General features: G+C 39.9%; 1 protein-coding gene, 1 non-coding gene and 1 pseudogene across 2 annotated transcripts; all 3 read left to right on the top strand.

Moving 5' to 3' along the window:
- The first annotated feature begins 7,280 nt into the window (after positions 1-7,280).
- LOC148732428 (uncharacterized) lies at positions 7,281-22,258 on the top strand. The gene is given in 8 exon segments (XM_088755799.1): positions 7,281-13,290; positions 13,651-15,208; positions 15,912-18,799; positions 19,655-19,715; positions 20,032-20,069; positions 20,367-20,423; positions 21,313-21,390; positions 21,708-22,258. Coding segments are annotated over 3 exon segments (7,563 nt in total). The 5' UTR covers positions 7,281-7,319; the 3' UTR covers positions 15,946-18,799; positions 19,655-19,715; positions 20,032-20,069; positions 20,367-20,423; positions 21,313-21,390; positions 21,708-22,258.
- LOC148732430 (small nucleolar RNA snR60/Z15/Z230/Z193/J17) lies at positions 19,883-19,956 on the top strand. Its single transcript, XR_016000899.1, has one exon. It is a non-coding gene; the product is annotated as a small nucleolar RNA snR60/Z15/Z230/Z193/J17 (small nucleolar RNA).
- Positions 20,575-20,647, top strand: LOC148732429 (small nucleolar RNA SNORD24; annotated as a pseudogene).
- Positions 22,259-22,779: the final 521 nt, after the last annotated feature.

Here is a 22,779-nt window from a genome sequence, read left to right as displayed (position 1 = left end):
TCAGAAAATGACGTCATTTTCTGAGACGAACACGACAAAAAAACGCCATTTTAAGCCAAAAGTGACCCTTTAATCCACAAAGACTCGCTCAAAAATTCTACTTAAGTTGATTTCGGGAAAGAAACATGGATTAAATTTTACCTGAAAGATCATTCTTACTTTTATTTTGGTTCTCCCACTTTAAATAACCGCGCGCGTTCAAGACAGGTGGAAGACAATACAAACAGGCCGTTGAGAGGGTCTCGATGGGGGGGGGGGGGGGTATAAATATCAGTTGTCAGTTAAAAGTTTGGCCATTAATCAGTTGTTAGTTAAATTTTCGACCATTTGTGAGTTGTCAGTTAAATGACTGCTAATGATTAACTTGGCAACTTTATTATTAATTTCCGACTATAATTTGGGCTGAAAAGCACATATAGCGTAAACTTGAAAATTTAGTCGAAAACTGATACAGTAAGAGCTGCTTTTTCTCAGTTCGGGCAGTTCTGGAATGAAACAGGATCTTTCAAATGACTTTCAGTTATTGTTTAAGTCAGTTACACTCTTCTGAACGCAAACTTCTGTTTTCCCGTGCGCAACATTTCCTTTTAACACATTGACACCTGAACCACCCGTAACCGCCTGAGCCACGCGATTGCCTCGCGCGAGAACGCTTTCCCCCTACCTCCCCTACTAAGTGGAGTTTTTTGTCCAAACTTCCTCTTTGTTTGGAGATTAATAAACCAATCAGAATCCGTCGTTCGCGCATATATTTTGATGGCTTTAGAGGGTACTAGAGGGGCATTATTCTACGAGTCTTCACTAAATGATCAAATTTGAAATTATGGCGTCCGCGCGGCCGACCCTCAATTTTCAAGTCGGATTTTTCGTTCATTTTCCATCGAGTTAGACCTTGCGGAACTCAGAATGTAAAGTAACAATGCTATAGAATACCCTGCTTGGAAAAGAATGGATATCAAGGTCTTAAAGGTGACAGAATAAGCTCTCGAGTCAACGACACTACGATTCTCTAAGGCGATGCGAATTATGGACGTAAAGGTAACACCGAACTTTCGGACTTCAAGCAGGGCCTAGCGACAATTTGACGACTCGATGGTCCGGTAAATGTTATGTTCGAGTAACATTGTGTCCAAAAGGTATTGTTTAATAGAAGATTTTGCGTCAAATCGAAGTTTTTTCAGAATTTTCAACATAACGCGCAATTTCTGGCCATCAACGCGGGTTTTGCTAAAAGCAGGCCCGCGGCCCAGCGGCCAGCGGCCCTCGGCCTACGGCCTAGTGGTCTGGCAGCCCGAAGGCCCAGTGGCCCGCAACGGCCTGCGACTCGGAGGCCCGGTGGCCCATTCCTGATTTTCCACAGTCTTTTTGTCCAGCAGTAAATCCACGCGTATGCACGGATCGACAATGAGGGTTTGTTGCATGTTGTTCAGATAAAAACGTTTTAATTCTCTGTTCATTAGTCTCTTTACAGAAACCCATAGCACAATAGAGGACTCTCATTAACGAACCATGAAAGTTATTTTCAAACCATACTTTGAAAATGAAAATATCATAAGTAATGCAATATGTGAACTACGAATCTTTTCGATACAGAGACATGTCGATCTATTTACAGGAACTCCACCCCAAAAAGAAAGCGTGTTCTCAAACATTGCTTTTCGGCGATGTAAGTACCGTATTCATTCGAATACGGTAAGCGCCCTGGACGCTTATTAAATTTTTGGTCCTCAAGGGCGGTGGGCCCTTATTCGAGGCTGGGCACTTCTTAAATTTGCACCATTTTTAGTAAGTAGCAGAATTTTAACAGTTCATTGAAAGCTAAGGTAAATTACTAAGGAAACTCTGTGTTCGGGTAAGTCTCTTAGTGGTACTTACTCGATTGCAATCTCATTGTCACTAAGGTCAACAAGCGAACTCTGCTTCTCAGTCGGGCGACCGATCGATTTGCCGACGTTACGCTGTCGGACATCGAGGAGGCAGCTCCTTATTCGAGGTTTGCGAAGAAATATGGAACATTATTTCGGGTGTAAAAGGAGTACTTTTCGATCATGGCGAAAAGTGAAAAAATCAAACCCCGCCATCAAGAGATTCAAATTTTCTTGTTTGTGTTGTGCTTCAATTTTACCCTTGGTTCATATTTTCTTTTCCTTTGTTGTTATGATATTTTCACTTTCAAAGTATGGTTTAAAAATAACCTACATCGTAATGAAAGTCCTCTACTGTGCTATCGGTTTCTGTAAAGACTAATGAGCAGAGAATCAAAACGTTTTTTTCCGAATAACATGCAACAAACAGAAACAAGGATTCAAATGATTAAATGGTAAACGAATTCAAGCTCACTGTCATCCATTTTGCACACCCAAACTCGATGCAGATCTGTGCATGCTCGTGGATTTACTGCTGGACAAAAAAAAACTGGGGAAAATCAGGACTGGGCCTCCGGGTCGCAGGCCGTTGCGGGCCGCTGGGCCTTCGGGCTGCCAGGCCACTGGGCCGCGGGCCGCGGGTCTGCTTTTAGCAAAACCCCATCAAGGCAAGTAAACAACGATCTAAGCATGATGAATTTTACCGCGTGGGCTTTGTACACTTAAGAACTTCGTACGTTTTTCGCTAATAACAGCAAATAAAAATCTTTTATGAATAAATCTGTCCTCCCGAAATATTTCTTGGCCATTTTAGTCTTGCTTCCTATTGATAGATTCCATGGAACTTGAGATCTCTTCACTCACGGACAAATTTGCATATTCCCTTTTGAAATATGATCCACGGGCTCAGTTGCACACATGCGAAAATATTTTGCGATGTTTATCTTTCATCTTGATTTTTGAGTTAAAACGTAATATGCACCTATCGCTTTTTTCGTCGGAAATAAGTTCTTTAATTAGTCTTTTTTCAATGGAGCTTTTATGGAAAAGATGATTTCTAAAAATTTACTGCGCATTGTGTTTGCTTTCTTGGTTTCTCCAAAATTTTGACTTTTCGTAGGCACGTGTTACACAAGAAGATCATCAGAAAGAAAACAAACTTGTGAAAAGTCCTCTAACACAATATATTAGATTTATGTTTTGTTTTACAAAGCTTCGATTGCGGTTGGCTCCGATGAAATGATCGGAAAGGAACGCTTTTTCGTCTACTTTTCAACTAGGTTATTGGAGAAAGCGTCCCTTAGAAATCCAGGCGAAAATGGGCGCGAAATGGCCGCCTGGATCTAGACACCGTAATTGGGGTAATATCTTCATCCTCTTGGTCAGAAAAGTCGTTTTCTGAGTCTGTGTCATATTCGTCTGCATGTGTTCGCACCTCAGCAACTGTCACTTCAACAATACGGTCATCAACAAATCTGATATCTGTCACATCCCCACCTTCCGAAGTAGCTTGAACAGCTCAGCCTTTGTCGCTGCTGAACCCTACTGACTGATCTCCCGAGTTAAAATCGTTACCTAGTCCCGCCAATTAGTCCACTTTGGTTGAATCTTGTTGTTTCGTGTAGACGGCCGGTGGTAGAGCTCCTGCCCTGTCCTTGGTAGTTTCCTCCCGAACTGTCCTCTGCCTCAAGGGACGATACTTTTCCATAAATTCTTTCATAGCACTTTCAATCTCGGGGTCGATCTCTACTGAAGGTAGAGGTCGCATAAAGTTTACATTTGCAAACTCCGTGCTGGTCTGAAGGACAAGATAGTAGAATTTTTCATGAGTAAAATACTTGGCTGCCCATTTCGTTACTCTCTTCGACTACTTCTTGGTAATTAATCCAAAGTCTTGGGAATACCGTAGTGCGGTGAAGGTCTCATGCTTAAAATGTGAAATTGCATGTAGATTCTCCACAACTACTCTGAGTAATGTGCCCAATTCAATATCTTGGAGATAATCGTTGTTGATTGAGGCTATGCTGTTGTGCAGGCGGTGCATTCCTTCTTCAAGAAGTTTAAGTGAGACTTGAGTTATATGAGACACAGTTCCCTCGGGGCCGTTTTTTGCTGTGGTTTCCTTTATACTGTGCCGTTGTCTCACTTTAGAAACGGTCTTTGTGATGTTGTCATTTACATTTGATACTTTGTCTAGGGCATCTTGAAGAGACAATTGTGCTTTCTCTATGTTTTGGGCTCTGATACTAAAACTGTTATAGAGACCTCCAAGAACGACACAGGACCACTTCTAATACTTCTAAGAACGACACAGTACCACTGAGTACGACACAGTACCACTGAGTACGACACAGTACGACACAGTTCGACTGAGTACGACACAGTACCACTGAGAACTACACAGTACCACTGAGTACGACACAGTACGACACAGTACCACTGATTCCCGACACTAGTTTAATGCAACCTGTAGCCACATCCGATATAAATAGAGCCTTCTCCATAAAACAGATGCCATGAACTTGCGTAAAACAACACGTTTCATCCCGTTCCTTCACTTGCTCCTTCCTGACCAGAGCCCATTAAGGTTTTAACGTTTTTCTCAGAAGGAGTGAAGAACTTTACCTTTGAAGTTGAAGTTCATTTATTTGTTTAAGGGGGTTGATTAATTGGCAGCTGTAATAGCTGATGTGAACCTGCTGTCCTAACCCACCCATCCCACCCCAGGGGAGGACATCCATCACACAGTAATCTCGTGTGTGGGAAATTAACGTCTCCTGCCCTAACCCTGCAGGAGACGGGACCTCCATTTATTCGTCCCTATCCGAGAAGACTAGAATATCTAACCATTTCTTGATGTTATATAAAGGTAGCAAATTCTTCTTAATTATTTTAAGACCTTGTGTGTTGGTCCAGCCGGGGCTCGAACCCTCGACCTCCCGCACTACAGTCCAGCGCTCTATCCATTAAGCTAACCGGGAGGCGGTTCGATGCCCCGAGTCAGTGAACGCTATCCCGTCTTCAAATTCACAGTCTTTTGATTTCTCTACAAGACTCCGAGTTATTCTTTAGAAGTTGGCTAACTTCTAAGCTTGAAAGGTCGCAAACGACGGTAAAGGCCACCTTCTAGACCGACTGCTGCAAAGTAAGCTCTTCGAGAACTTCCATAAATATGATATTCAAAATGCCAGTCGGGTAGGTCACGAGTCTGACTCCGGTACCAGCAATGCCAACTCCATTGTAGTGCCGTGATGTCACTTGTATAATTCCTCTCTAGGCATCGCCTTGCACACAACAGAATGTTTTCACTTGCAGCACAGACTGAGGTTGGCTTTTCTAAAGAAGGGCGAACTGGACAAGCTTCGAGTTTTCGAAATCAGCGGCTTTGACTTTCCGAATTCATCACTTTTGAAGTTGTCAAGGAGGCGATAAGAACAAAATGGTATATCATTGCGATTTTTACTATGAAGCCATGAGGTACGTAACAAATGCTGCATAATGTAACTCGAGCCAGCTAAGAACCTCTCTAAAATCACACAAAACCAGAATATGCCCAACAGACAAAAATCATGAAATAAGACCAGTCAGTAGCATCTCTGCGACTCTATAAGATTTGACTTTTCACAGTCATATTAATTATGCCATTATAATCTACATAAAACATAATCTACATGAATTAAAGAATGAGAAAATTCTGACAGAGCTTATAAGTCGGCATCCAATAGAGTGGGCGTTTTATAATAAAGAGTAGGCTATTAACTTATATATATATATATATATATATATATATATATATATATATATATATATATTATTTTACCTCCATTTTTTAGGATATTTTGGGCGATCCGGGCTTTTGTCAGTTGTCAGTGAAAGCCCACCACAAATGTCAGTTGTCAGTTAGTTTTTCAGCAATTTGTCAGTTGTCAGTTAAAAAATTTGGCCATTTGTCAGTTGTCAGTTAACCCATCCAGACCCTCTGTTGGGACTCACTCAAAGGTGACCACGTTCGTTTAATAGAAGTGACTAGTTAATAGAGGTGAAAATTACAGTGATTTGGGGGAAACAAATTCGGGACTTTGTCAACCGACTCCTTCATACTGTGACGGCTATAACGGTTCGACTGTTAGAGAGCAACAGATTATAAATTTCCAAGAGCACATCTCTTGACCAGAGTAAGTCAAGCAAATGACTAAAGGGTGAAATTTTCCAAAGAAACTGTGGTGCTGCGCGTGGGTGGGGGTAACAAGGTAATTTGGTAACAGCAACTAAGTTGAAATTGTAAATTGGCCACCGTAACGAGTTAAATACTGAGCTATTTTAAAAAGCTTTTTAACTCGTTACGGTGGCCAATTTACAATTTCAACTTAGTTGATATAGCCAACTTACTAAGTCAAGAAAAGCCAAATACATCCGGCCAATTATCCTATTGGGATCGCTGGAAATTGTAGTGAGTTACCCACCTTCAGAATCAACATATTTCTCGAGTAAATCGCTTACGTAAAATGCTTCAATCGTCAGGGCCGTCCTGTTATAATCTCCAGTATAAAAGGCGTTTTGCGATTCCCAAATGTAAGACCGAGCGTTCTTGCAGAATTCTCCACTGCGTTAAGGAAAATCTCTGCGTTCCGTTAGTTCAGGACTGTTTAGGACTGTATCTTTCTGGTTTATCAAGTTTATTTACGATCCGCATACGCCTCTACAATTTCCGTACAATCTACGTTCAGTCGATCTCAATGTCTATTCCGAATGCCCTCAATTACAACATGTTATCTCTATTACCAAACTAATCCTTACACAGACTAGTCCTTACCCAGACTAATCCAATTAGCCCCTAGGAATTAAACCCACACCCACTATTTACGGAGCACGTGTCGCATATTTCTATGTGTCACAGGATGTTTCAGCCCAAACGTACGCCCTAAATTCCTCTAGATAATTCACTTGCGTGTATAAGCTAACATTCTACCGATTATTTATTTTATCTATTTGTCTTTTTTTTGCTAGTATTGATTGTGTAATAACACTTTTCACAACAAGCGTTTCAAAAAATGTTTTTTTGTAAGATCATGTATTAACAACGAATTTTAGTGCTCGGTGAGTTTTGTAAATGAGATCGATGGCGTTGTATATATTTTAACAGTTCAAGCTTTCATTATGCTTATAGGACATTATTATTTATTTAGGACTTTATTGCTATCATTATATTATACTCGCTATTATAAGATATTATTTCATACATCATTTTACTACATTATCTTATATTTTATACTATATTTTAAATACACAATTCAGCTTAGTAGCTGCAAGCTCTTTACATATAAACTAGCTATCTATCTAAATAATATTTAATCGAGCGGTTGCAAACGGCGAATCTAACCCAGTTCAATTTAAAAATCCTCAGATTGACGTTGTCACATTGGATTCAATCGAGTAAGTTGGAAAACGGTCGTAATGGACAACGAAGGAGGACTTATGGTATCCGCTATAGTTCTTGGTGTTGTCACCTACCTTCTGAACACTAGCCGTGGCTTAAAAGCCACGAAGTTGGGCGAAGAATGGTTGATCTTTATAACCTCTAATGTACGGGTAAAAGAATGCCACTGGTTTCCCCTGATTTACCAAGCAACAAATATGCTAATGCTCTATGTCGCATACAAGGTCTCTAATTACACATCTGCAGAAAGGTACGCGAAAGAACTTCTTATCATACATCACGCCTCCGGTGACACACTTAACGAAGGGAAACTAAGCTTGGTACTGGGACAGATATATCAGAAACAAAATGAATTTGAAAAGGCTAGAGAATACTATCAAAAGGCAGCTGAGATAACAAGGAGTATTGGAGACAAAAAAACAGAGGCGCAATGTTACCTGATGATAGGAAAATTATTTTATTCACTGTGTGAATATCACAAGGCTGAGGAATATTACAAGAAAGCACTGACAATCACTGTGCCAAATGGCGACAGAGATAACGAAGCAACCATTTACGGAAACCTAGGTACAATCCTTCAGTCGCTTGGGGAATACGACAGAGCTAAAGAATATTACAAGAAAGCACTAGCGATCAGAAAGGAAATTGGTAACAGAAAGGGAGAAGCAGCTGACTACGGAAACTTAGGAGCGTTGTTTCACTCACTTAGTCAATACAAAAAGGCTCAAGAATACACCGAGAAAGCACTAGCGATCAGAAAGGAGATTGGCGACAGAAAAGGAGAAGCAGCTGACTACGGAAACTTAGGAACATTGTTTCACTCGCTTGGTGAATACAAAAAGGCTCAAGAATACATCGAGAGAGCACTAGCGGTCAGAAAGGAAATTGGCGACAGAGAAGGAGAAGCAGCTGACTACGGAAACTTAGGAACATTGTTTCACTCGCTTGGTGAGTACAAAAAGGCTCAAGAATACACCGAGAGAGAACTAGCGATCAGAGAGGAAATTGGCGATAGAGAAGGAGAAGCAGCTGATTACGGAAACTTAGGAACATTGTTTCAATCGCTTGGTCAATACAAAAAGGCTCAAGAATACACCGAGAAAGCACTAGCGATCAGAAAGGAGATTGGCCACAGAAAAGGAGAAGCAGCTGACTACGGAAACTTAGGAACATTGTTTCACTCGCTTGGTGAATACAAAAAGGCTCAAGAATACACAGAGAAAGCACTAGCGATCAGAAAGGAAATTGGCGACAGAGAAGGAGAAGCAGCTGACTACGAAAACTTAGGAACATTGTTTTACTCGCTTGGTCAATACAAAAAGGCTCAAGAATACACCGAGAAAGCACTAGCGATCAGAAAGGAAGTTGGCGACAGAAAAGGAGAAGCAGCTGACTACGGAAACTTAGGAGCATTGTTTCACTCGCTTGGTGAATACAAAAAGGCTCAAGAATACATCGAGAAAGCACTAGCGATCAGAAAGGAAATTGGCGACAGAGAAGGAGAAGCAGCTGACTACGGAAACTTAGGAACATTGTCTCACTCTCTTGGTAAATACAAAAAGGCTCAAGAATACACCGAGAAAGCACTAGCGATCAGAAAGGAAATTGGCGACAGAAAAGGAGAAGCAGCTTGCTACGGAAACTTAGGAACAGTGTTTCACTCGCTTGGTGAATACAAAAAGGCTCAAGAATACACCGAGAAAGCACTAGCGATCAGAAAGGAGATTGGCGACAGAAAAGGAGAAGCAGCTGACTACGGAAACTTAGGAACATTGTTTCACTCGCTTGGTGTATACAAAAAGGCTCAAGAATACATCGAGAAAGCACTAGCGATCAGAAAGGAAATTGGCGACAGAGAAGGAGAAGCAGCTGACTACGGAAACTTAGGAACATTGTTTCACTCGCTTGGTCAATACAAAAAGGCTCAAGAATACACCGAGAAAGCACTAGCGATCAGAAGGAACATTGGCGACAGAATAGGAGAAGCAGCTGACTACGGAAACTTAGGAACATTGTTTCACTCGCTTGGTGAATACAAAAAGGCTCAAAAATACACCGAGAAAGCACTAGCGATCAGAAAGGAGATTGGTGATAGAAAAGGAGAACCAGCTGACTACGGAAACTTAGGAACATTGTTTCACTCGCTTGGTGCGTACAAAAAGGCTCAAGAATACACCGAGAAAGCACTAGCATTCAGAAAGGAAATTGGCGACAGAAAAGGAGAAGCGGTAGACTACGGAAACTTAGGAACATTGTTTCACTCGCTTGGTGAATACAAGAAGGCTCAAGAATACACGAAGAAAGCACTAGCATTCAGAAAGGAAATTGGTGACAGAAAGGGAGAAGCAGCTGACTACGGAAACTTAGGCACATTGTTTCACTCGCTTGGTGAGTACAAAAAGGCTCAAGAATACACCGAGAGAGCACTAGCGATCAGAGAGGAAATTGGCGACAGAGAAGGAGAAGCAGCTGATTACGGAAACTTAGGAACATTATTTCAATCGCTTGGTCAATACAAAAAGGCTCAAAAATACACCGAGAAAGCACTAGCGATCAGAAAGGAGATTGGCCACAGAAAAGGAGAAGCAGCTGACTACGGAAACTTAGGAACATTGTTTCACTCGCTTGGTGAATACAAAAAGGCTCAAGAATACACAGAGAAAGCACTAGCGATCAGAAAGGAAATTGGCGACAGAGAAGGAGAAGCAGCTGACTACGGAAACTTAGGAACAGTGTGTCACTCCCTTGGTCAATACAAAAAGGCTCAAGAATACACCGAGAAAGCACTAGCGATCAGAAAGGAGATTGGCGACAGAAAAGGAATAGCAGCTGACTACGGAAACTTAGGAACATTGTGTCACTCGCTTGGTCAATACAAAAAGGCTCAACAATACACCGAGAAAGCACTAGCGATCAGAAAGGAGATTGGTGATAGAAAAGGAGAAGCAGCTGACTACGGAAACTTAGGCACATTGTTTCACTCGCTTGGTGAATACAAAAAGGCTCAAGAATACACCGAGAGAGCACTAGCGATCAGAGAGGAAATTGGCGACAGAGAAGGAGAAGCAGGTGATTACGGAAACTTAGGAACATTGTTTCAATCGCTTGGTCAATACAAAAAGGCTCAAAAATACACCGAGAAAGCACTAGCGATCAGAAAGGAGATTGGCCACAGAAAAGGAGAAGCAGCTGACTACGGAAACTTAGGAACATTGTTTCACTCGCTTGGTGAATACAAAAAGGCTCAAGAATACACAGAGAAAGCACTAGCGATCAGAAAGGAGATTGGCGACAGAGAAGGAGAAGCAGCTGACTACGGAAACTTAGGAACATTGTGTCACTCCCTTGGTCAATACAAAAAGGCTCAAGAATACACCGAGAAAGCACTAGCGATCAGAAAGGAGATTGGCGACAGAAAAGGAGAAGCAGCTGACTACGGAAACTTAGGAACATTGTCTCACTCTCTTGGTGAATACAAAAAGGCTCAAGAATACAGCGAGAAAGCACTAGCGATCAGAAAGGAAGTTGGCGACAGAAAAGGAGAAGCAGCTTGCTACGGAAACTTAGGAACACTGTTTTACTCGCTTGGTGAATACAAAAAGGCTCAAGAATACACCGAGAAAGCACTAGCGATCAGAAAGGAGATTGGCGACAGAAAAGGAGAAGCAGCTGACTACGGAAACTTAGGAACATTGTTTCACTCGCTTGGTGAATACAAAAAGGCTCAAGAATACATCGAGAAAGCACTAGCGATGAGAAAGGAAATTGGCGACAGAGAAGGAGAAGCAGCTGACTACGGAAACTTAGGAACATTGTCTCACTCTCTTGGTGAATACAAAAAGGCTCATGAATACACCGAGAAAGCACTAGCGGTCAGAAAAGAAATTGGCGACAGAAAAGGAGAAGCAGCTGACTACGGAAACTTAGGAACATTGTTTCACTCGCTTGGTCAATACAAAAAGGCTCAAGAATACACCGAGATAGCACTAGCGATGAGAAGGAACATTGGCGACAGAAAAGGAGAAGCAGCCGACTACGGAAACTTAGGAACATTGTTTCACTCGCTTGGTCAATACAAAAAGGCTCAAGAATACACCGAGAGAGCACTAGCGATGAGAAGGAACATTGGCGACAGAAAAGGAGAAGCAGCCGACTACGGAAACTTAGGAACATTGTTTCACTCGCTTGGTCAATACAAAAAGGCTCAAGAATACACCGAGAGAGCACTAGCGATGAGAAGGAACATTGGCGACAGAAAAGGAGAAGCAGCCGACTACGGAAACTTGGGAACATTGTTTCACTCGCTTGGTGAATACAAAAAGGCTCAAGAATACACCGAGAAAGCACTAGCGATCAGAAAGGAGATTGGTGATAGAAAAGGAGAAGCAGCTGACTACGGAAACTTAGGAACATTGTTTCACTCGCTTGGTGAATACAAAAAGGCTCAAGAATACACCGAGAAAGCACTAGCGATCAGAAAGGAGATTGGCCACAGAAAAGGAGAAGCAGCTGACTACGGAAACTTAGGAACATTGTTTCACTCGCTTGGTGAATACAAAAAGGCTCAAGAATACATCGAGAAAGCACTAGCGATCAGAAAGGAAATTGGCGACAGAGAAGGAGAAGCAGCTGACTACGGAAACTTAGGAGCATTGTCTCACTCTCTTGGTGAATACAAAAAGGCTCAAGAATACACCGAGAAAGCACTAGCGATCAGAAAGGAGATTGGCGACAGAAAAGGAGAAGCAGCTGACTACGGAAACTTAGGAACATTGTTTCACTCGCTTGGTGAATACAAAAAGGCTCAAGAATACACCGAGAGAGCACTAGCGATGAGAAAGGAAATTGGCGACAGAAAAGGAGAAGCAGCTGACTACGGAAACTTAGGAACATTGTTTCACTCGCTTGGTGAATACAAAAAGGCTCAAGAATACATCGTGAAAGCACTAGCGATGAGAAAGGAAATTGGCGACAGAGAAGGAGAAGCAGCTGACTACGGAAACTTAGGAACATTGTTTCACTCGCTTGGTGAATACAAAAAGTCTCAAGAATACACCGAGAAAGCACTTGCGATCAGAAAGGAGATTGGCGACAGAAAAGGAGAAGCAGCTGACTACGGAAACTTAGGAACATTGTTTCAGTCGGTTGGTGAATACAAAAAGGCTCAAGAATACACCGAGAAAGCACTAGCGATCAGAAAGGAAATTGGCGACAGAAAAGGAGAAGCAGCTGACTACGGAAACTTAGGAACATTGTTTTAGTCGGTTGGTGAATACAAAAAGGCTCAAGAATACACCGAGAAAGCACTAGCGATCAGAAAGGAAATTGGCGACAGAAAAGGAGAAGCAGCTGACTACGGAAACTTAGGAACATTGTTTCACTCGCTTGGTGAATACAAAAAGGCTCAAGAATACACCGAGAGAGCACTAGCGATCAGAAGGAACATTGGCGACAGAAAAGGAGAAGAAGCTGACTACGGAAACTTAGGAACATTGTTTCAGTCGGTTGGTGAATACAAAAAGGCTCAAGAATACACCGAGAAAGCACTAGCGATCAGAAAGGAGATTGGTGATAGAAAAGGAGAAGCGGTAGACTACGGAAACTTGGGAACATTGTTTCACTCGCGTGGTGAATACAAAAAGGCTCAAGAATACACCGAGAAAGCACTAGAAATCAGAAAGGATATTGGTGACAGAGAAGGAGAAGCAGCTGACTACGGAAACTTAGGAACATTGTTTCACTCGCTAGGTGAATACAAGAAAGCTCAAGAATACACCGAGAAAGCACTAGAAATTAGAAAGGAAATTGGTGACAGAAAAGGAGAAGCAGCTGACCACGGAAACTTGGGAACATTGTTTCAGTCGTTTGGTGAATACAAAAAGGCTCAAGAATACACCGAGAAGGCACTAGAAATCAGAAAGGAAATTGGTGACAGAAAAGGAGAAGCAGCTTGCTACGGAAACTTAGGAACATTGTTTCACTCGCTTGGTGAATACAAAAAGGCTCAAGAATACACCGAGAAAGCACTTTTAATCAGAGATGAAATTGGCGACAGAGAAGGAGAAGCAGCTGACTACGGAAACTTAGGAGCATTTTTTCATTCTCTCGGTGAATACGGAAAGGCTAAAGCATACATGGAGAACGCACTTTCGATTAGAAAGTAAACTGGCAACAGAAAGGGAGAAGCAGCTGTCTACGGAAACTTAGGAGCATTGTTTTATTCTTTCGGTGAATACACAAAGGCTAAAGATTTTGCTGAGAAAGGGCTGGTAATCACAAAGGAAATTGGTGACAAAAAGGGAGAAGCAGCTTTAAACGGAAACTTAGGAACATTGTTTCATTCCTTAGGTGAACTTGAGAAAGCCGAATTGTATTTTCGCGAGGCTTTCTTAAAGTGCGAAGGCATTAGAGATAGTATGACCGAGTTTAAAGTTGTTTGCGGTCTAGCAGTTTTGAAGTTAGCTCAGTTTAATCTCGAAGAAGCTTTTTCGTATCTTTTTCAATCTATTGCAAAATTTGAAAAATTGCGAAACTTTGTAAAAGGCAACGACTACTTTCAAATATCTTTGTTGGAGGAGCATGGCGTCTTTCCCTATGACACGCTCATTAAATTGCTTTCTGTTTGCGGAAATTTTACAGATGCTCTTTACGTTGAAGAACTTAGACGGGCAAGAGCTCTAGCGGACTTGATGACATCTCAATATTCTGCCAAACAGTTGCAGTTTTCAGGCGATCCGCGATCATGGTGTGGAATCCATGATATTATAAAAGGAGAAGCCAGCTGTAATTGTCTTTACCTTTCGGTTGATGATGAAGATGCACGGATTTGGATTCTGAAAACAAGCGGAGAGATTCATTTCCGAAGAAAGAGATTGGATTCAGATCGTTTTGGAAATGCCGGGTCAGTTCCTGACCTGAAAGTGTTTTTTTCGGAAAGTTTCCTCCACTTTGGCATTCTACCTAGAGATGTTTGCGAAGATCGCTCTTTAAATGACGAACGTGTTTTAACATCATCTGATGATGTCAACCGATCGCCTTTAACACACAATAATATGGAAAAAAATCTTCGTTTGTGCTACGAAATAATCGTCGCTCCCGTGGCCGATTTATTGAACGAGCCTGAAATTATCATTGTCCCTGATAGCTGCATGTACCAAGTGCCATTTGCAGCCTTAATTGACGAAGGAGGAAGATATTTGTCTGAAAAATTCAGGATCCGTATTGCTCCTTCTCTGACCACCCTCAAACTTATTAAGGACAGTCCTCCAAACTACCACAGTCAGAGTGAGGCTCTCATAGTTGGTGAACCTGAGGTGAGCAAAGTGATTTACAAGGGGCAACCGATTATCCTCCAGCCATTACCAGGTGCAAGAAGAGAAGCTGAGATGATTGGAAAAATGCTTGGCGTCCCCCCATTGTTAGGGAGATATGCAACAAAAGAGGCGGTTATTGAACAGATGAAGTCAGTTGCGCTGATACATTTTGCTGCTCACGGATATGCCGAGAGAGGAGAAATCGCGCTTTGCCCTGTTCGTACTACTAATGATATTCCACAAGAAGAAGAATACCTCTTGACGATGGCTGACGTGTCAAAAGTTCAACTTCGAGCTAAACTGGTTGTTCTAAGTTGCTGTCACAGTGGACGCGGAGAGACTAAAGTCGAAGGAGTCATTGGAATCGCTCGGGCGTTCTTAGGATCCGGTGCTCGCTCGGTGTTAGTAGCGCGGTGGGCCTTGAACGACGAATCGACGGAACAGTTCATGAATAATTTCTACGAACTCTTGTTTCGTGGTGAGAGTGCCAGTAAGTCTCTTCACGAGGTCCGAAAGTGGATGAGAAATAACGGCTTTCCTGAAGTGGAGAAATGGGCTCCGTTCATGCTGATTGGAGATAATGTCACATTAAGGTAGGTTTTTAAGGAAATGAGTCAAGTTTGTATTTAAAAAAACCTCAATGAAAATGACACTTAGGATGGGAATCTTCTAAGGCCTAAATGCACTGTTTATAACATGTCAGAAGGAAACAGAATTTAAGTGTGAAATCACCTACCTTGGAAGAAGTCAGCGAGGACTCTCCGCGGCGTTTTTTCTTTTTTTTGTTGTACTTTTCCATCGAGTGTGAGGAGTGTAAAGGGAGACATTGAAGTGCATTTTCTTAAGTTCGGAGGATTTGAAAAAGCCACAAGGACACAAAAGCAAAATTCAGTGGTCCTCTCACGCATCTAACCTCGTTTATTTCATGCAAAGAATGTGAGCTCGTTACGGTAAAGAGAGGATTTGTGCTGTATCCCATATAGTTCCGCCATGTATTCTATTATTGTTGAAAAGACGAAGGAGACAAAATGAAGACTGGCTTAATAACGATGGGCAATGAGTTACTGATAGGCATTAACTTCAAAGCGAGCTTCTCCAAGTAAATTATCTCAAATTCTGCGTGGAAACTCCTTGCCAAAGGCATCTACAGTATCCGAAGTTAACAGCGACTGAACCTGTCAGTCGTAGCAGCATAAATTTTTTGAACAAACTTATTGAATTAAACAATTAATTTACTGAGGAAGTAATTCAAGATTAACACGTACCTTTGCTCAGGTTATAAATATTATCTTACAGGAAAGAAGACATAACCTCCAACGCTAACAACTGATTCGCAAATCCTGTTTCCGGAACAAAGCTGACTCTCAGTCAAGACCCTAATCTTTGCCTATACCGCATGAAACGGAACATTTCGTGTGATCGCATGATATAACAGAAGGATTTTTTCAGTTAAGCAGTTATAAAATAGAATTTTGGGCTTTCTCCTTAGCAGACGGGCACGCCTTGTCATTTAGATGTCTGTAGTAATCTTCGCGAGAGGACCTTCATGGTAGATATATATACAGCCAAGGGAATAATTAACATTTGAATAATCTAAAAAGGTTTTCATTATGATTTATGAGCCAGATAACCTTCTTTAGCCTTTCTTTTAAAGAAAACAGTTGTTCATATAGATATTTAGTGTAATGAAGTTTTTTTGGAGGTTTTACAAGATATATTTTCATTTTATAAAGAAGAGGCCTTGAAAGACTGGAACGAACTTTGGGATTGATTCTTCGAAAAGGTGTCGTTCATTTATTCAGCAAGTCATTGTAGACTTTTTAGAATACTTCAGAAGTTAACCTCATCTAAATATCAATCTTGGGGCCAAAAATGTAATTTTTGTCCATCCAACTGCCATTTTTTTTTTTTTGGACCGTACTCGGTCAAATTTGAGTTTCCAGTATCTCGAATGAAAGATAGTCATTGTAGACCCCTTTGTAGGACTAGTTACAAGAGGGGAGCTGATCCCAGTCGTATATATCAAATAAGGGGGACAGAAATTCAATTAGAATGTTCCATTATCAAAGTCAAATTTTGTTCAACAGGTCACTGGACTATTCTTGTAATCGGTTATATTTGAATTTCCGGCATCTTGAGTAGAAGATAGTCATTGTAAGACCTTTTTAACTCGTGAATTGCGCGTGCGCAAGAGCGAGTTGTAGGTATGATGTGATGAATGGCGCTCGCTTGCTCGCTCGCTCGATTGGTCGATTCCTGTAAACTTTTTTCTATTTTAGGCTTTTGAATGCATTTTATAGTTTTTGGCGAGTGATAAACAAACGAAATGGCGACCTTTGTTGCTAAGAATAGTGTTGGGGTGAAAAAGAAGCCAATGATAATCTTGAAAGAGTAAAAAAGTATACGTTTTTCATTAGTGAATGAATTAAAGTTTGCCCAATCTCCGAATACACTTTTATCTCTTGCAGCGTATATTTCATTTATGGCATCAATACTTCTATTTTTAAATGTACACATCCAGGAAAATGATTATTGTGTCCGAAAAAAAAAAAGAAAAAAGAGATGAAAAGGTAAGACAAACTCAGAATATACATGAGAACGTCGCATTTGAACCACCTACGTTGCTATCCTGAGAATGTCAGCTACCTCATTGCTCTTTACCATAAGGCCACCGAAACACCTTATTACCCTGGGGCGAAACTTTATCTAGATATAAATTTTACATTTAAAACGCTAATCTTTTGGGAATTTCAACCGTGGGCTCAAACGACTCGAGTCGCTGCTCGCCATAGTTAGTCCCCTCTACTAACTATGAAGTAACGAAATGTGAAGTTGAGCGTGATGAATACTGTGACATTCAAAGTTTATCAGAACTTTTTAAGAAGGTACACAACATTTTAGGTTTTAAAAACATGCATGTTCGACAGTTCTTCTGTCATCTTCAGTACTAGTTCTTATTCACATAAAGTACAAAGTTGAATTTACAGCGTACACAGAATGCTTATTGCACATAACGGTAAAAGAAACACGAGAATGTAAATAATTACAGAGAAAGTTTTAAATTGACACGATAACATAGATGATTCAGAGTGGGCTGTTTCCACTGAATGTGAATGGCTTTTTTTATTTTACATTGGAGGGGGGTGTAAACGTGATCCAAGACGCTGAAACAGTCATTAGAACATAAACCGGTGCATTGCTGAGAATTTTGTAAAGGTCTGAAGATGTGAGAGGACCAAGTGCTCACACAGGGGACCTACACAAGCGGCCGTGTCTGGTCGTTTGTTCGAAATATAAAGAAATGTATGGGAGAATATTGAAGAGTTATAATATCGTAAACTTATATCAAGAAATGTCTATGTTAAGGCTCAAAATAAATGTAAACCTACCTCACTTGCTGTCTATTGTCGTTTCTGTGATTCTAAGCGGCGAATTTGAGCGATTTGGTAGAATTTGCGTTGACTGTTACATATATCTTATTAACCAAGCGCGAGGGCCGTACTGGGAGAATATCGGCCCGAGGTCTTGACAGTACGGACCTCGCTGCGCTCGGTCCGTACAAAAAGGTTTGAGGGCCAATATTCTTCTAGTACGGTCCCGACCAAGCTTGGTTAATAAGAGATTTATTATACGACTGAAGTTCAAAGGGAGACAAGTGCGGCATCATTTGGGACCATTCGGGACAGTGCCCGGTCCAATACTGAGAGAATATTGACCGGCAATACAGCATTTTGATTGGCTGATTTTAGTTATGGGCCTTCTGACAGCCCGAGCCGTGTAATAATATACTGTATACTTTACTGTATAAGAAGGAGACAGTAAAGTAACAGTGAACGCAAAATCTACCAAATCGCTCAAATTCGCCATTTAGAACTACAGAAACGACAATACACAGCAAGTGAGGTAGGTTTACATTTAATTTGAGCCTAAACATATACATTCCTTGTAGCGAAAAGCGATACTCAAGTGAACGGAAGTGTTGGGAGGACGAAAACGAGACAAAGCTGGAAGTCTGGGTATGAGACTCCAATTGAGACGGCCATTTTAAATCGTTTTGACTCCGTTCCTAGCTTTGGGAGGTTGTAGCGGTAGCTAACTCAAAGAAAAACAGAAACATTAAAGCTTATAATGTTCACTTTATCTCAATGGCCAGGAGTACTGACTTTTGTTTCAAAACAACGTATGTGAGTATGTTTTTGCGCTTCAGGTGGATCATATGTTGCTTTCAATGTTTTGTACATGGTTCATCACCCTTTGGAAAATTAGTTTCCCACGAAACCCCCCTACCCCTCAGAAATTACTGCCCTTGAACCCCCCTCCCCCTCAGAACTTGCAATGATCTTCCGTGGGGGGTATGGATATTTTCTGGAACCACACAATTGGTTTTGTTTCGGGGAGTTTTTGACTGGAGGAACTTGTAAAGCGCTGTGTGGTTTCTATTTGGGCAGGTGATAATTTGATCTAAAAGCCTGTACATAACATCTAAATGACATTTAGCCCTTTAACCTCTAAGAATGATTGGCTTTTAATTTCCCCTTACAGTATCACCTTTCCCCAGTAAAGGTCATGAGAAGAAGAAAAATGATCACTAATTGAGAAGCTCTTGACTGTCAAACAAATTCTATCTGATAGCAACAGGGGAAATGTGTATAGAACAGTTGGTAGAATATTATGAATATCAATGTAAGGGTTTAAATGGTTAAGCCCCTGTAAATACGACTATATAATTATGTGCAACAAAGTGGTTCAGTTTTCTCATCATCTCATCTATTTCTCATCTTAGATTTTGTGTTAACTAGCTCCTGTGAGAGGCTGGCCCTTCCCCATGTATTGAAAGAAAGTCTATTAGTTGTTGTCTTGTTTAGTATGGTTTGTGACAAGTTCATACATGTAGTTCAGCTGGTTGATGGTGAGAATAGTGTTTCCCCTATCTGAAACTGCCCTTTAGGTCTGACTGAAAAACTCCCCAAGTTTCTTTATTGTGTCTAACAAACAATTGCTTGCCTCATTCTAATTGAAGCTAATTGTTTTTGTTTCAGGGAGCAGAGTACATAAGAAATGTGCACAGCTTATTGTGGTTTCTATTTGTGTTACTAGTAGGTGAGGAAAAAGCATGAACATTACACTTGAATGATATTTTAGACTGCTGTAAATAATGCTCTCTCTGCTTACAACACAATGGTTAAGTCAATTGTCATCTTAGATTTTCTCTTAATTTGTGCCTCTGAGAGGCTATCCATGAAGTTTACAAGTTGTTGCATTACTTGGTATGGTTCATGATGAGTTCATAGTTCAGCTGATTGATGGTGACGATAAACTTCGCCCTTATCTGAAACCACCTTAGTGGTATTACTGAAAAAGTCAGAATTCCTTTCTCTGACAGTGTCTAACAATGAGTTACTTGTCTTACATGTAGGTACAACGTCAAGACCCAACCAAGCAGGCTTTTCTGAGGTGAGGAGTGTGTGATGAACTAGGTGGCAATGTTTTGTGTTGTCGAGTTTGGTGCAAGTGATGACCTCCAGAATAGGGACATAAGAAAGTCACCCAGTGACTTGATTAGAAAATCTGGTTTTACCTGATGCACTTCTTGTAACTTGTATCCTGTTTTCAAATTGTTTTGTACATCTTATGATCTTGAAACTTGAAATCTCTTTAATTTGTGGCTTCAATTGTACCCTCTTTTTTTAACCAGTCATTTTTCTTTCTTGTTTTAACTATTATTTTATATCTGCTTTCATGGAAGATTAGAATACTAGCAGGAGAGGTTCAGTGACCAGAACATAAAGAGGCTGAGCCACTTAAGTGGTAATATAAGTGTAAATTTTATTACAGATTCCTAGTTCATGACTGGCATGCATAAAAATTTGACTCAAAAAAAAATACTGATTCTGTGAGTTACTTGTGTTAGCATAATGTATGGTTTATTATAGAATTTTGCTTCCCCAATTATGGATGTGGCCACTAATGCATTATTTATTTGCTACTCTTGAACATAACTGATGATAAATATCACCAAAATAACTGAGGCCACTTTGTAGACTGAGACTGTTTCAGACATGTTCTATAGGCGTGCAGGTGAAAATAAACCAATTGATGGAAGCTTTGACAAGAACAGATTAGAGTTCTTGGGTTTGACGATAGATCTTACTTTTGTTACTCTTCCCTAGTTTTATCCTTTCAAATGGTCTTGTTTGAGTATTATAATACAGTCTTCCTGTAGGCATTAGATCTGCTTGCACCAAAAGTGATTTAAATGGAAACTTAAGACATTTTTATTCAGGAAGGCATTTTGTTAGTACAATTAGTTTAGATTTAGATTTTCATTTAGTTTCTTTTTCTGCAAATTACTTTTCTTATCCTCAATTGTAATTGTACAGTTTTCTTCTTTGATTTCATAGTGATTGTAAATGGTTCTTATTTAATTTGTATTTATTGTAATGTTTGTAATGTGCATTTGATTATAGTCTTAAAGAAAATGTGCAATATAAATATTGAATATTATTATAATGGTTTATACATATTAAGTTTGTGATGTCTTTCTATATACTGAAGTGATAGTATGGGGGTGAATAACGAGAAATAAAAATTTAGGAGACTTCAGCAGTTGTCTCTCATAGCGTAGAGCTCTATTGTAAAGTTGGCTTTACAAAGTTTAAAAAAAAAAATGTGAAATTATTTTCAATTGTTTTTCTAGGTCCAACAAGTTACTTAGCTTGAATTTGTTGTGGAAATATTGAAAAAGATGGAAAATTAATTTTTTCAGAATGACAAGGTGAGAAATTTATTAAGTAAATGATTATTTTTGCACCATTGTCAACCAATGTTTGATTGTTAACATTGGAAAACAACATTGGAAAAGGTTGTGGATCAATGGTGTTTATGTTAGTCAGAAAGATTGTACCTCATGTTTAAAACCACAGTTGAAAACCAGTGATGACTATGTATATTCAGTCATAATCCACTGATGTTTACTTCTGAAGACTACTTTGATACTGAGGCTTTCATCTAATAAAATCAAAGTTCCTAACTCTGTTAACATTACCAAAATCTTACTCCCCTGCTCATAATCTTCTTTAACTTCTCTCCTAGGTGTCTTCTAAAAAACCATGGACACAAAAGCTGTGTAACTTGAATGTCTTCCAATTAGACTTTGGATGTGATTTCTACTTACTTGGTATATTGAAATATTCGCAGATATGATGAAATGTTCCAAAAAGTCTTTGTATGGTTTACTACTTGTGTATTGTTGACAGTAGTGTACAGTCCTGTCTGTATTACAACTGTTCTGATTTTCCATTGTCCCAACTTTTACATCTGTTGTCAAAAGGACAAGAAAGTAAGAGCTTCCAGCATACTGGGATCATTAGTGATACAGTTCAAGCAGGCACTAATTCCAGAACCAGAATTTATTTTTCATTAGCTTCAACATTTACCACTTGACATTGCAAGCGGAATAATAATCTACAAACCTTGAAAGAATGGCACAGATACAAAAATTTTCTAAATTACACAGTTCTTAGAATTACTGTTTTTAAAATATATACCATTGTATTGATAAATGCATTACACTCAAGACAGTGAGAAATGTTACATCAAAAAAGATACATTTACCTGAACAATAAAGATCTCTGTTTGAGTTACTTTCAGTCTAAAGTAATTAATTTTATTACCAGCATTACCATTTATAACAGAAAAATAATTCTTTTGATCATGAAACTTAATTGACACACCAATGCTATGGGGTGTCAAAGTCTGATCAAAGATTCTCAACAAAAGTCTGTGGTTGGCTATTGAAAAGTCCAAATTTGAAGTGATGTGGCTTTTGGCTGGTTATTAAATAGCACCACCTGTAAATAAAGTCCTGAAAAATATTAAATATGCACCCCAATGATACTCTTTGGCTGAAAATATTAGAAACATAACCCAGATGTTGTTGTGGTGATCAATAGCGATTTAACAAGTATGTTAATGTTACTTACTGTACCATGTTCTGTTACCATTTTTTTCCTTTTTGGTTTTTGTTATGTGCAGGTTCAATTGTTTTTGTTTTTGCTTTGTTTAGCATTTTGTATCTTTTTTGTTTGGTTGTTTCTTCTTTTACTTTTTTTGGTTTTTAATAATATGAAGTGTAAAACTTTAATACAAAAGATCCTAATAGGAG

This window comes from Stylophora pistillata, chromosome 4, assembly GCF_964205215.1.
Source record: "Stylophora pistillata chromosome 4, jaStyPist1.2, whole genome shotgun sequence".
NCBI lineage: Eukaryota > Metazoa > Cnidaria > Anthozoa > Scleractinia > Pocilloporidae > Stylophora > Stylophora pistillata.
This window is presented reverse-complemented; position numbering and strand designations above follow the sequence as displayed.